Here is a 13,806-nt window from a genome sequence, read left to right on the forward strand (position 1 = left end):
CTTCAGACCATTTCTCCAGTTTGTCAGCTGGAGAGTCACTCTTAGTCTTGCTTACTGGCCCGATGACAATTGAACTGCTTTGGGAAAATTGCTCCTGGGCCTTGGTGGCCTCTGGCATCACAATAAATGAGAGCCTTTCAAAAGCCCAAGGCAACCCCCACCCAGACAGGCAGCTCCGTCCCTGGCAAGGCTGCGCTAAGTGCAGTTCAAGACACCCTTATACCCTCATCTCGCCACGCCACCTGGCTCTAGGGCTGCGCACAGCGTTAGACAGAACATTAGCCATGAGCAGCTTCCAGAGCAGAGATGCTGCCTCTGGGTAGAGCGCCAGGCCGAAGAACTGCTTGGAAAAAGCCCCTGTAGCTGGGCCTCAGCTCCCTTGGGGGCAGCGGTATGCGGGGGAGGGGTGCCAGTGCTGTAGTGAATGCACGCGCTGTGACTCCAGTCCCTCCCTCAGGACATGGCCCTGCAGATGTGTAAACGTGGCCATGTGAGTAACTGCTCCCCCACTGAATCCCAGCGCAGGCTGCCGTGTGCTGCTGGCCGGGGAACTGACAGGAGACACAGTATTTTCATTCAAAGACCGCGAAACCTTAGGCTTGTTTTCTTTTCTCTGCATTTGAATTAGGTTGGAGTTAAACCCAACGTGGCACCTCCCCCTCTGGTCTCTGCAAAGCCCAAACCGGCTGCTGGCGAGGTAATGCTGCTTCTCGCCAAGCTTTGGAACGCGCACACGTGCTAGCGGGGACCCTAACTGGCAGCATCACCATCCCTACTGGAGCTGGTGCTTGACATCAGTCGCCTGCAGGCCTGCCCAGCATGTCACCTCCCTGCCTGAAGCCATCCTCAGCCTGGTTTCAGGCCCCAAGACAGCATGTGCTGCTCGGGGGTGCCCCCTGCCCTCTCCTGCCAGGCCTCCTTGCAGCTCCGCGTGCTACAATCGCACTACCCAGACGGTGTGTGATGACCCCACTGCTCCTCCCAGTGCAGAACTCTCTCCCCCATTACCCAGCCCCATGTGGAGCTGTCATGTCCACAGGCTCGTGGGGCAGCATGTCCACAGGCCAGCCCCTAGCCCTGCAATGCTGGTGGGTTGAGTCTCAAACACCCTTGGCACCTCCCAGGGCATCTGCCCACCCCTGGTGCAGAAGCCCCCTCAGCCAAGGTCCCGGTTAGGCTTCTCCATGATGCTGAAAGCCTGAATCAGCAAAATTCAAACACCCCCACTTTCACATGGCCTTTGGCCCCATCAGAGACAGAGCCAGGCAGGCTGAGTTACTTGGCCAGAGCCTCACAGCACTTCCTTCCCAGCAGATTGTCCTTGTTCTTTGCATGGAAAGTGTGGCCCCTGCTCGTGCCACTGGCCCCACCAGCGCTTTTGCTGAGCCCACGTGGCAGCACCGAGCTGTGGTAGGGGTCGGGGGCACCTGGTGGGAGTTGGTTTGGAACTGGGTGACTGACTCTATTGCACCCTGTTGTTAGGTGAAGCCGAAGCCACCGACCCGGCCTCTCCCCGAGCTGAGAAGCAAACAGGTGCGTCTCATCCTGGGTCCTCACACTGGACTTTCTGCCCACTAGCCACTCAGCTCTCACTTCACAAGTAGGGGATCTGCACACACACACACACACCCCTTCCCCCACCCACCCCCAGCTCCGCGACCAGTACTGAGGGCCCATGGCTGGCTGTGGGGGGGACAGTCTGATGGGGGGCAGCCCACACAAGAGCTGGGGGGCCTTATCCAGGAGGTTGTGTGCCTGCCAGAGTCAACCCTTGGAATGGGCAGCATGGTGTGCTGGGCCTGGGGGGGCAGAGGCAGGAGTGCTGGGGTCAGCTGTGCTGCATCCACACCACTACAGTGGCATGGCCTGAATTCACCTAGGCTGTGCTCCAGGTGCTCAGGAGTGTCCAGGGCTAGATACTGTATGGTCTGCGCTGTGCGATGGGCTGCTTTCTGCCAACCAACCAGCTGCACTGCAGCTGCCTCCAGCACTGGAAAAAAATCATTACAGCTGTCGTTAGTGAGGCCCTGCCTTGGCTTACTGGGATGGGGTGGGGGGTCTTATTTCTTTTCTTTCCCATTCTCCTATTCTGATAGCAGTTTCTGGGAGAACAGCTGCCCGTTTTTGCAGCTGAAATGGACGCTGATCCCAAAAGATTTATAATGTTGCACATTAAAGGAATGCTTTTCATCTTGCTCTTGCCAGCGTAAGGCAGATAAGCTGAATGGCTGTAGCATGGATGGGACCAAATTGTCAGCTCTGCCTATCCCGCCTGCCAAACCTACTGCCCTGATGTGTCAATCCAGTCAGCCCCAGGTGAGCCCAGCTCTGTGTGTCTGCGATCAGATTGGCTGTTGTGTTACCCAGTGGGGCTGGGCGGGGTTACCTTTGCCTGGCTAGGCTCCCTGCTTAGGTGGCTATCATGAACAGCTGCCAGTTTTTGCAGCTGAAATGGCCATTAAAGGAATGCTTTTTGTCTTGCTCTTGCCAGCGTAAGGCAGATAAGCTGAATGGCTGTAGCATGGATGGGACCAAATTGTCAGCTCTGCCTATCCCGCCTGCCAAACCTACTGCCCTGGTGTGTCAATCCAGTCAGCCCCAGGTGAGCCCAGCTCTGTGTGTCTGCGATCAGATTGGCAGTTGTGTTACCCAGTGGGGCTGGGGGGGGGGTTCCCTTTGCCTGGCTAGGCTCCCTGTTTAGGTGGCTATCATGCCCTGCTCCCTCACTAGCTGAGTAGCAGGCTAGTCAGCTTTGTTTTGTTTTATAGTGATTGAGCTGTTCCTCCCCTTCCTGTGCCAGTGAGGGCACTGGGCTGGGCCAATGTGCCACGGTCATTCAGTCACTGCCAGGGTGGCTTTAGCAGCGTCCCAGGACCCAGCCCCTCTCATGGCTCCTCTCTTTCTGTTTTCCAGCAGGCTGCTTCCTTGAAGGTGGCACTGAAGCCTCCAGCTTCACGGAGATGACCCAGACTGTGGCGGCTGGGACAGCAAGGCGTGGCTGGCTCCAGCGTTTCTCTAGAATGATTGAGCATTTCTGCTTCTTGCTTAATGGTACTCGACTCGCTTAGCAGAGTCTTCCTTCAAGGTCTTGAGTGTTTACATGAAATGCTTGACTCAGCTGTGCCTTAACACAGATGCTGTGGCTGCACAATACAGCAGGGCTGGCCAGCAATGGCTGCTTGGAGGCCAGGGGGGCTCACACCAGCAGACGTAGGGAAATGTTCTCAGGTTTTTACTAGTGAAAGGGCAAGGCCTTCCCAAAAGTACAAATGAGGGACACTTCTCTCACTGCAGAGCCCCCCCTCCCCATGCAGGCATAGGGGGGTGGGGGGAGCAGCTCAGGGGACCGTTCCTATTTCCATGCCATGCATGATCTGTCGCAGTGAGCCCAGCAGATCATTGTGTCATGGCAACGCACTGCCAAGACCACCCATCCTAGCATGGACCGTGTCAGCTAGATCGAGGGGACTAACCCCAGCATTGCAAGCTGGCAGCTGTAATCTCTGCCCACTGCATCCCCATGCTGCCGCCTGGAATTATGGTGTTGCTTTCAGGTGCTGGACATAGCAAACGTGCCCCGCCCCTGCGGGTGATCCAATTCGGCAGTCAGGCCGGGGTTGTGGAAGGCCATTCCAGCAATGGCCTCTTAGGTAACAGCTGGAACCTTAGCATGTTCAGAGACTGTTTTTGCCCTGCCCCTAGTGCCTGAATCCAGCCAAATGGTTTTGCTGACAGTGACACATCCAGGAGCCTGGGCTGGCTCCCCAGCCCTCCATAGGGCCTCTCCTTATAGGCAAAACAACTGTGACAAGCTGCCAGCCCAATTCCCTCAATGTCTCAAGTGTCAGCTCCTACTATCCACAGCGCAGACCCTCGTATGGCACTTTCCAGCTCTTCCAAAGCATGTCAGGATGAACTGGGACTCCTGGCTGGAGCTGGCGTTTGGGATGTTCCTGGGTTTGGGCAGGCAGTAGCCGCTCTCTCCCCAGCACAGATTTCCAAAGCTGCTGGCTGTGCAGTGCGTAGGCATGACCAGCTACTGCCAATGCAGGAGCCAGTGCTGTACGGTGCCTGGCAGGTAGCAGCCAGGACCCCAGAATCTACTGCAGTAACTTGATGCCACAGTAATACATGCTGCGCTGAGCGAACAGCCCTACTCACCCAGAGCACATCACAGTCAGCTGGTGTTGGGTTATTCTGTTGGCAACCAATGTATTTTATCATTTAAATTATTGTCTGAGTTATGGTCTGTCTGAAGGGCAAGTCACAGATGGGTTGGTTTTTTTTAATCATGATAATTTATAACCTTTAATGTGACCTTTTCACTCAGCATGGTGTTAAATCTGATGCTGCTCAGTTTGATATGAGTTGAATCAAAGGCATTGGTAAGAGTCAAAGCTGCAGGCCAGCTTGGTGCAGGGTTTCTAGATGCTGGCTGGGGGAAGGGTTAAACAGTGACTGCTAAGGGAAGGAGGTAGGACTCTCCTGCTCCCTTGCAGCCCTGTATGTGTCTTTGGAGAGCTTGGGGCACAGATCCAGCCCCTAGTCTTTGTCTCGATCATGGTCTGAGGGCTTTAGTCTAAACTCACATTGTACTTTAGAGGACTGCTGTCCTGGGGCCCAACCCTGACTTCATGGGGGCCACAGGGCAGGAGAGGGTATCCACACACAGAGTTGCTTAGCACTTTAGCAGCAGCAGCTACAATGCAGAGGTAAGTCAGCTCATACAATGGCTCTCCCCTCCATCGGTTACTGACAGTTAGAGGAAAGCTGCTGCTCTGAACCCACCTGCAACGGAACAGATTCTTCACTTGTCCAGCAGCCCAGGGTTGGCCTGTGCTCACAGGAGGAAGGTTGCATCTCTCCCTTCAATACACAGATATTTAAGCTTCTAACTTCATCTGGTTTCTATGGAAGGCAGGGGAGCCTAAATGTCTTTGTTGAATGCAGTATAGCTGCTCCATTTTTCAGCAGTGAGAAAGCAGTGCAGATAGTACATCTCTTCCCCCATCAATGGATGTGGCCCTCTGCTGTCCTGAACTGAACAAAACAAGTTTGGTTTTTCATCAGCCATAAAATGGACTTGGCCTGAACAGGAGGGAAGAGATTGAGGCTGCTCTCCTACAACTTAGCCTTAACCCCTTTTGCAGTTCCCCTGACCCAAGGAGACAGGAGAGGCTAAGCTCCTGGCAGCCTTGTTACCTTGACACCAGTGACAAGGAGGGCCCCACGCTGGCCACCGTTGCTGTGGAGCAGGGTTATGTTACTCCAATTTGATGCAAGAAAGCCCAGGGACAATGGGTTAGGGGGTCTGTCTCCTTGCCCTGGTGCATGTACAGGGCACATTGCCCTGGAGCTGTGGGAGGATGGATGCATGTGTAACAGCTCTGTGACTGCATGGCAGGTAATGATTCTCCATCTGGCCATCACTGCTCCACCCTCCTGGATCCCACCAGTGGTGAGTGCTAGGTCTGGAGAAGCCCTGGGCTTGGGAAATCTTTCCCTCTGAGAACCTCAGCCCCCAACCATGAGCAGATCTTGCTTTAGAGCCCTAAACAGCAGAGCCCCCACAACAGCCTCTAGCTGCAGCAGGAGAGCAGGGGCTGAAGGTAGGTGTTAGGCTATACAGGTTCTGTGTACGCTCCAAGACACTTGGAGTATTTCCAGTAGGGAAACCTAGACAGGACAGGAAATGGAGGTGGTTGATCTGTTTATACTGGGCTGGGTCCTCCCCTGAGTTTGCAGAGGGTGAGACTACAGTTGCCTGCCTTCACATGAATCTGATGGCGACCTAGTAAGAGGCAGCCTAGTCCCAACGCAGGCAGGCAGGATGAGGGCAAGGTAGCCACCGAATACATGGTATCAAAATAATTTTATTCTTATCCAAAAAATTTAACATTTTGCCATATAAATGAATTTTTAAAAAAGTAAATTCCATAGAAATTTGTCCAGGCCCCAAGGCCCCCCCACCCTCAGACACAATCCAGCAGCTCGTGGAGGGAAAGTTGTTTGCTATCTCAAAACATGGACACTTCTAAATTCATTTTCAAACAGGTAAATTCCAGACCATGAGCCTTGTGAGAATTCAGACTAATGCACAAGTGACCAACACTGATCAAACCAACTGTCTCACTTATGACCAGCATGTCATGGACAGTATTTTAGAGTAGGTAAAAGTGATCAGAATGTGGACCCTAAAATGTTGGTTAGGAAAACAGGCGATTTCTGTCTAGTGCAGGAAGCACTGATCAAATATTGCCAAAGGACTGTGAACCCTTAGGAACATCCTCAAGCACTCCTTAAAGAGAAATGTACAAAAAGCAAATCACACCAAGCAAGGGAGAGTGAGCATTGACATATATATTCCAAGCCAGATAAAGAGCACATCTAAGACCAAGCTGTACAGGCCAAGTCCAGCCTGCAGCACCCTCCTTGGCAGCAGACTGAGGCCACAAGTGAACAGAAGTTTGGGAGGATCATTACTGCCCAAGGAGCACCTCCCCTCTTGCAGAGAAGGAGCTGTTTTCTGTATGCACCCTGAATCTAGCATCACCCACTGGCTATAGAGCCAGCCATTGCAGTTTTGTGCGCTGTTGCCTGCCTCCTGGAGCTGGAGGAGTGGTCTGCTCTTACAGCAATACATAGGTCTTGTACACCCAGGCACCCAAGAGAGTACAGGGCTTGTCCCCATCCCCGACCCATCAGGCATCCCTTAGACACTAAGCTCCCACTCATCCTCAGTCAGTGAGACCACTAGTGGGCACAGAACCCTGCTTATAGCAGACTTTCAAACAGCTGGAGCAGATGCTTTTTCAGTCATAGTTTGTACTTGTGACCATGCTCTCCTGCTGTAGTGCAGGCCCTCCCAGGAATGCAGACTGGTGTAGCCCACAGCCAGGCAACTGGACAGCTCAGAACTTGGACTAGAGCACAGAGACCTTGAAAGCAGGTACTTGGCATATGGCTGGAGGACTGACACACATCAGCTAATAGCTTGGTGCTTAGCAGCATGGGGAAATGGGAGGCACAGAGACTAATTCCCTGGGGACAGAGGCACAGATGTCAACCAGTCTAACTTCCTGCTAGCCAGCAGTCTTGGCAGAGCAAAGAGCCACCCAGTGTGCTGTGGCTGCTGGTCATTACAGCAGAGGGCTCAGGCCCATCTCACCTAAAACCACAGAGCAGGTGAGTTCTCCCTGGCCAGGATGCAGATTCAGAGGCTGCTACTTCAAACTCTGACAAGTCCATGGGGCCACAGGCTGCTTGGCAATGCCTGGCTTCTCTCCACGAGATGGTGGAACCGCCAGGGGGCTGTCAGTAGGACTGTGCCATTCAGCTCAGCATGGAGCCATGAGCATGTAGACTCCAGTTCTGGTGGATGAGCTGCTCTTCTCCCACCTTATCACAGTGGGGCAAGGAGGCAATGGCACTTTGGTAAGGTTCATCTGTCCTCACCCCAGAAGCTGCAGGAGTGCACAAACTCCCAATCAAGAAGTGCCATCTCTGCTGCTGCCTGGCTCCAGGAGGCTGCATGGCATTTTAATCCTCAGGTGGCTAATCGTTCCTTGGTTCCCACCTTAGTGGGGCTTTAAGAGACTGGCAAACAAATGCTGACAGCCCAATGCACAGGGAGTCACAGGGCCTTCCCTTCCTATGGGCACTAGCTTGAAAGTATCTGGACAAGAGAATACTCTGGCTGCAGCAACTAATTGTGCACCCCAAACAGCCAACAGCAAAGTGGATGCAGAGCAACAGGTCTGTAAAGCACACTGTATTCATGCTGGGACACCTCCTCCAAGAGATACGCTGCACTCTGGCTGAACACAGTAAAGGCAGAAATGCTGCAGAAAGGGCAGTGGGTTGAGAACAATAGCTCCAGTAAGAACCACAGGGCTCATGCTGCAAAGTAGAAAGGGGGCATTCTGTCCCCCAGGGGAGCGAGGCAGCACAAGGACTCCCCAAGGAAGGGCAGCACAGGAGAAATGCTTAGGAGAGAACAGCCATTTGGGCACATGAGATCTACAGACACGAGGAACAGAAATGGCAGAAGCAAAGCTGCAAGCCTCAGGCCCGGTCCACACACAAATTGTAGCCCACTGACAGTAAGACAGAGTAGGCCAGCTGCCTGAGCATGGCCACAATTATACCCGGACAAAAGAGGTTGGGGCTGTATTGCTAGTCCTGCAGAGGAAGAGGAACCTTCACAGCAGTGTAACAGCACGCACTCGAGGGCTCACACTCATTTAACAATTTCAACCAGGGAACCCCCTGAGTAAAATAGTTAAATCGGCACAAAAATCAGTGTGTGTGGGCCAGTCCCGGTGAGAGCCCTGGCCTCCTGAGTGAGCGCATCAGCAGGTGCTAAGGCAGGTTCAGGTTTTTAAACCTTGAACTGAATACTTCAGAGAACAAGGTAAATTATTAGCATTCAGGAAAAAATACAGAGCAAGTTCCCCAGACAAGCCCCCAGTCCAGCCCCAGCTCCACACTCCCTGCAACATCAACTGCAGGGCAAAATGCAGGTGCTCAGCGTTTCCAAGAAGCACCCACAGGGCTGAGTGGGCTAGTGCAGCCCGTGGAGCCGGAGGGTGGGATGAGCACATAGACTCCAATTCTGGTGGATGAGGCTGCTCTTTTCCCACCTTAGCAGAGTGGGGGTCAGGGCCAGATGGGAGGCAAGACATTCTGGAACCAATCCCGGTGATCTAAACCCCACCCCAGGACTTAAAAGGGAGCATCTACACAACAGTATGTGAAATACCACCTGAACAGTGGCCCTACCCTTGGAGAAGAGGGGAGGAGACTACACCAAACACAGCTCCTGTAGGAATTCCCCCCACCCTAGGATAGTGGGTCAAGGGACAGACAGCAGAGGGGGGCTTCCTTCCTGTGCCACGAGCAGGGAAGCATCCCAAGCAGCAGCACCACTCAGTTGAGGACATTATGGATGGTCAAAAATGCTAACAGGCAATGGGTTGGGCAATGGGAGCTGTTCACACTGAGCGCCTGCTCTCTGGGGAAGCGACAATACTTCATTCAAAAACAGAATACCCTCACATTAAATGACTCCAATCGGGAGCTGCTTCTGCAGACCTCCCACCGCAGGAGCTCAGCAGCCTGATCCCGACACCCTGGGGCAGAGCTGCAGAAGTGGTGGAGCAAGACTGAGCTGAAGCAGCTGGTTGAGCCCATTCCCTGCTTGGAGGCAGAACGAACACTGGGCCACCCCAGCACTGGAGAGGTGGGCAGCAAGACAGCCAACTGAGTCCCTCATGCGTGGCGTGGCGGGGGAAAGGAGACGACTTTGACCCAGACCTGGGAGCGCTGATTCCTACGTCCTCCATCTGCACTTGCTCTCCTCTCTTTGTCTGCCAGATGCAGAGAGGCAGCAGCCCTCCCAGGGCAAGGAGGCAAAGCTAACTGAAAGGAGGCTGGGGGGGGGCTGGCAGAGGCATCTGTGGTCAGGGCAGGTTTCACAAGTCTGTCCCCTTGCCCTCAGTACCTGGCACCATATGCTGCCTGCTCCTCAGTCCGCATCTTTGGAGGGGAGGAGACAGAGCCATACAGCACCAAAGAGCAGAACACGATCTTCATTGCACATAGGGCAGCTAAGGAGACAGGCAGCCCAGGTAGCACAGCATTACCATTATAGACTAGTGCCAAGTTCAAAGCAGTTAGTGTTGCTATCTACAGAAAGGATTAGAACTATATGGTTCCTATTTAAAAAAAAAAAATCTACTTGCCACCAAGCCCATCCTAGCAGGACCTCTGGCATCTAGGGAGCTGAGCAGGTGTGCACAGTGAGGCACGACGCAGATGAAAGTCGGTAGCATTTTACAAGAAGAAATTAAGTTTACATCTAGATGAGCGACAGGCCTTAGAGCAGCATGAGGGAGGTTAACGAGTCAGTCCAGCCTCAGGGCGTGGGCAGCAAAACGACCACGCTTTCCATCCCACTCACCCAGCGCCCTCGAGGGCCCCTAGGCCAAACCTCCTTCCACAAAGGTAATGCAGAACACAGGCCTTCTAAACAACTGCACCTCCTGCAGAAGGCTCCCTGGCTTCTGTCCTTTAATATTCCAGTATAGGCAGGTTTAAGTACAGGATTGTCCCTCATTCGGAAGCACCAGCTCAAACAGGGAGTGAGAAAAGGGAAAGGCAGAGCCCTCAACACAGTTGTTGCTTAAAGAAATCAATCCAATTGTCACATCTGTGTAGAAAGAGGCTGCGTGTGCTGCGTCCGCCCCACTGGGGCATGGCAGAGAGCAGACAGCGCCCCGGTAGCACACCAGGGAGGACACTGGTCTGCACGACACAGCTGCTTCCTCCAGAGCTTGCTGAAGCTTTTCCACCTCTTGCATCAGCCTGTGCTCTCTGGTTTTTTGAGGTGGCTTCCCCCAGAGAGTGCAGGATCCTCCTTTGAAAGGAGGCTGGCTTCTGGCACGGTCCTCATAGCCACGTGTTTGAAGGTGCAGGAATCCAAAAACATGCTGGGGATGCTGTTACCAAAATACAGCTTGCTGTTGGCAGCAATGGCCTGATACTTCTTCAGCTCCAGATACGCTGGCGTGAGTTTCAGCTATACAGAGTGAGAGAGCAGATCCCATAAGAGGCAACATTCTCATGCAGACATCACTGGATTTATCCCCACAGGTCCCCTCTCACCCAGCAACAGGGGTTTGTGGTCGACATTTAAATCCCTGCGCCAGAAAACTGGATTGATATCAGATAAATTAAACATTCCCATATCACTTGCCATTTGGAGCCCTCCCCTTCCTCAGTGGAGTGAAGAGACCAAGCAAGTCTACACTTTGGGTCACTTTGTTCCAAAAGCACTCCCCATACCTTGTTAGAGTCAGCCATTTTCTGAGCCGTGTAATATTCTGCATCAGCTTTTGTTCTCTCTCTTGCTAGCAAAACAGCATCTAACAGCAAGAGAAAGTCAAATAGAAAAGAACATTAGAACTGAAATAGCAACATTACTACAAGCCCTCTGGGACTGTGATGTAAGGAGATCACTGGCTGTGCCTGGTCACAGCCAGGCTGAGCAACACACATGTGCAGGCACTGAAGAGCTGGTGGAAAACACTCAGGGAGAATTTACCCTCAGTTAAGAGCTACAGTTGTGTGAGGTTTATTATTTGCATTGTGATAGCACCATGGATCCCCGGGTTTCTCCTCCACCCATAGTTACTGGGGGTGCGGGGAGGGTGCCTCTGGGAGACCTTGTGCTAACAGCTAGCGGGGCAGGGGGAGAGGGCACGAAGAGAGAAAGAAGAGAGGAGAAATGTCACTACTCAAGCTCCAGTTACCTTCAATCTCAGAAATTCTCTTCTCTGTTTCCTTCTCCATAACCTTCTGTCGATAATGAATCTTGGCCACCTCAGCCGCCTTCTCAGCTTCTGCAATTACAAACTGCAGCTCAGACAATGCTCGCTCAAGCACCTGTGGCCACAGCATGTGGACAATAGTTTTGAATGGACTGCACTGGATATTATTGCTGATAAGAGGCTCAGTACCAGGCTATCCCTACAGCTCACTTCTTCCATCCCCTCAAGGTGCTTCAAAAATTAACAGTTACAGCTGGGTGGCACGATCAGGAAACACAACAGTGATGGGTTCTAGCACTGCAGTAACTCAGCCACCTTTCACACAGGTGGTGCTACCAGTAAATTATGCCCTACAAACTTCCTAGGAGACAATCAGCCTGCAGAGCTCAGCCACTTTCACCAGGACAGCTTGTGATTCCAGTCCACAGGACTGATCTGGCTTACAAGTGTCCCCAGTGCAGTATGCAGCTCCATCCTGAATGCCCTTACAATGTACTGAAAACAAACCGTTTAGTGATGTGATGCACACATCTTGGGTAGAAGCCAAACTACTAAGAATTTCTCTTCAAAAGGAACATCTCTAAGTTCTAAGCAGCTTCCAAGGGAGGGATGTTGAGAACTCTAGTGAGCTTCTAAGCCCCTATCCTGCACCACAATGTAGCACTTTACAAGGGGGAATCATTCATGGAAGTGGCATGTGCTCCCTGAACTAGAGTTGGACAGGACCACTGGGGCTGCTCTCCATTCCTTTCCAAAAGGGCCATGACCCCCAGGAGTAGGCTTTAAAACCGCTCTGAAAGACGGCCCCTCCATCAGCACAGCATCCCTAACACCACATGGGGGACTGGGGTCAGCACAACACAAACTGTTGACATGACAAGAGAGAATAAAACTGCTGAAGTTAAAACACACAGCTTCATAGCATAATGTGCTTCTGCACCAGGTGCCCACTGGGCAATTACAGGCCCCACTGCATGGTCAGAAGCAACATCACCACAAAAACTGGTAGCCACCAACTGCTGCAGGGTGCAATGCGGCCTTGTGATGAGGTGCTCAGAGATCTGCTGTCCCCAGTGAGGGAGTCAGTGCTGATTCAGAGGGAGGAGCCTCATCTACTGAATCATCAGCTGCACGATTTATCCTGGATGTCTCCCACCTGACTAGCGACCTAGCCTGTTCCTGCTTGGCTAGGGACAGCAGACTGTCCAAAGGGCTTGGCTGGGATGTTCTGTCCATGTTCAGATGAAATCTGAAGATACTAGTCCTTGGCATACTTGTGTGTCAATGACTCTTCAACATACCTATGAGAGCCTTCTTCCTCTCAGTCTCCGCCTCCTTCTCCACAACCTTTTGCTTCTGTGCTACTACGAGCAGTTTGGTCTTTTCAGCCTCCCTGCACCACAAAAGAGTTTGCAAGTGAGCTTTCAGGGTGTAGATTTAGAACAAACACAGCCAGCAATGTCACCATCCCAAAAGGGAGCAGTTGAGTGCAGGTGGGAGAGACACGGAGTTGCAGGTACAGAACAACCAGAGACAGCACACAAACAAGCATGCTTGGTGAATATAGGGTGAACTGAAGGTTTACTTGTTAAAAACTCCAGTAAATTGACTGTAGAATAGGAGCAGCTCACTTGTCTATTTGGGATTTTGCTTTTGCTCCTGGGTTTTTTCGTGCTGCACTTAACTGGTGGTTGCTGTGTCACAACAGGCTGCCCTTGGAGTCCAATGTGTAAATCTCTTAACATCATTTAACTCAGAATCCAGTTAGCGGGATTTACTCCACGAGACATAACTGGAAGCCAGCTGACTGCTTGAGCAAAGGGGAGGTTAACCGAGCCCTGCCTGAGGCTCTGCCCAGTACAAGCTTAGCAAGGGAAGGAGGAGTTACTGTTTTAAAGATGGCCCTGAATGGTCCTTTGCACATGGGAGCCTCGTTACATGGAAGCACTAAATTCATGAAAGGGGTGGAGTGCAGAAATACCTGCCCTCTGCACCTGCAATGATCTAGGGCTTCAGCCAGAAGAGTCCGACACCGTATCCTGCATGAGAAAGTCTTGCTGCCCATCCTGAACCAAACGGCAAGGGTGGCTTGTAATTGACATGACTTATGGGTGGGGTTGCTAGGAAGTGTATCCTAGACCACTGCAAGCTTTATGGATCAAAGACCTGCACCTAGAAACAGGCAGCCAGTACCTGGGACAAGGCACAGAGCTTACACAAACAAGTACTCCACTCAAAAGACAAGCTACTGCATTCTGCATTAGCTAGAGCACCCCACTGCTTTTCCGGGACAGCTCCAAGATAGAGCACACTGCAGTGACAGAGCCTCTGGGCCAGAAGGGTCAGTTACCCTGGAAAAGATGCTTGCATCTGTGCCACCATTGTCATCTGGGAAGCCAAACAACCAAGGCTCCCTAACAACCCCAAGACTAAACCGTGTCCTGACAACAAGGCAACAACACCCCTTCAGCAGAGG

The 13,806-nt window shown here is 52.4% G+C and overlaps 2 protein-coding genes across 8 annotated transcripts in view; one reads left to right on the top strand and one right to left on the bottom strand.

Annotated features, from left to right (window-relative positions):
- ADAM8 (ADAM metallopeptidase domain 8) overlaps positions 1 to 4,232 on the top strand; it is a 99,867-nt gene extending 95,635 nt beyond the window's left edge. Inside the window, exons 22-26 of one of the 2 annotated variants that reach the window (XM_073353122.1) lie at positions 629 to 697; positions 1,483 to 1,533; positions 2,206 to 2,316; positions 2,492 to 2,602; positions 2,914 to 4,232. In XM_073353122.1, the coding sequence (XP_073209223.1) occupies positions 629 to 697; positions 1,483 to 1,533; positions 2,206 to 2,316; positions 2,492 to 2,602; positions 2,914 to 2,964 (393 nt within the window). In that variant the 3' untranslated portion in view covers positions 2,965 to 4,232. The remainder of the gene's footprint in view (positions 1 to 628; positions 698 to 1,482; positions 1,534 to 2,205; positions 2,317 to 2,491; positions 2,603 to 2,913) is intronic. The other variant, XM_073353123.1, reaches the window with a different exon arrangement.
- A 1,621-nt stretch (positions 4,233 to 5,853) lies between these two features.
- LOC140914681 (erlin-1) overlaps positions 5,854 to 13,806 on the bottom strand; it is a 75,375-nt gene continuing 67,422 nt past the window's right edge. For 5 of the 6 annotated variants that reach the window (XM_073353129.1, XM_073353130.2, XM_073353128.2 and 2 more), the window contains 4 exons: positions 12,632 to 12,723; positions 11,313 to 11,402; positions 10,846 to 10,925; positions 5,854 to 10,579 (listed from right to left, as the gene is read on the bottom strand). In XM_073353129.1, coding sequence (XP_073209230.1) covers positions 10,361 to 10,579; positions 10,846 to 10,925; positions 11,313 to 11,402; positions 12,632 to 12,723 — 481 coding nt within the window. In that variant the 3' untranslated portion in view covers positions 5,854 to 10,360. Of the gene's footprint in view, positions 10,580 to 10,845; positions 10,926 to 11,312; positions 11,403 to 12,631; positions 12,724 to 13,806 lie in introns of those variants that run through there. The other variant, XR_012159938.1, reaches the window with a different exon arrangement.

This window comes from Lepidochelys kempii, chromosome 7 (assembly GCF_965140285.1).
Source record: "Lepidochelys kempii isolate rLepKem1 chromosome 7, rLepKem1.hap1, whole genome shotgun sequence".
Classification (NCBI taxonomy): domain Eukaryota; kingdom Metazoa; phylum Chordata; order Testudines; family Cheloniidae; genus Lepidochelys; species Lepidochelys kempii.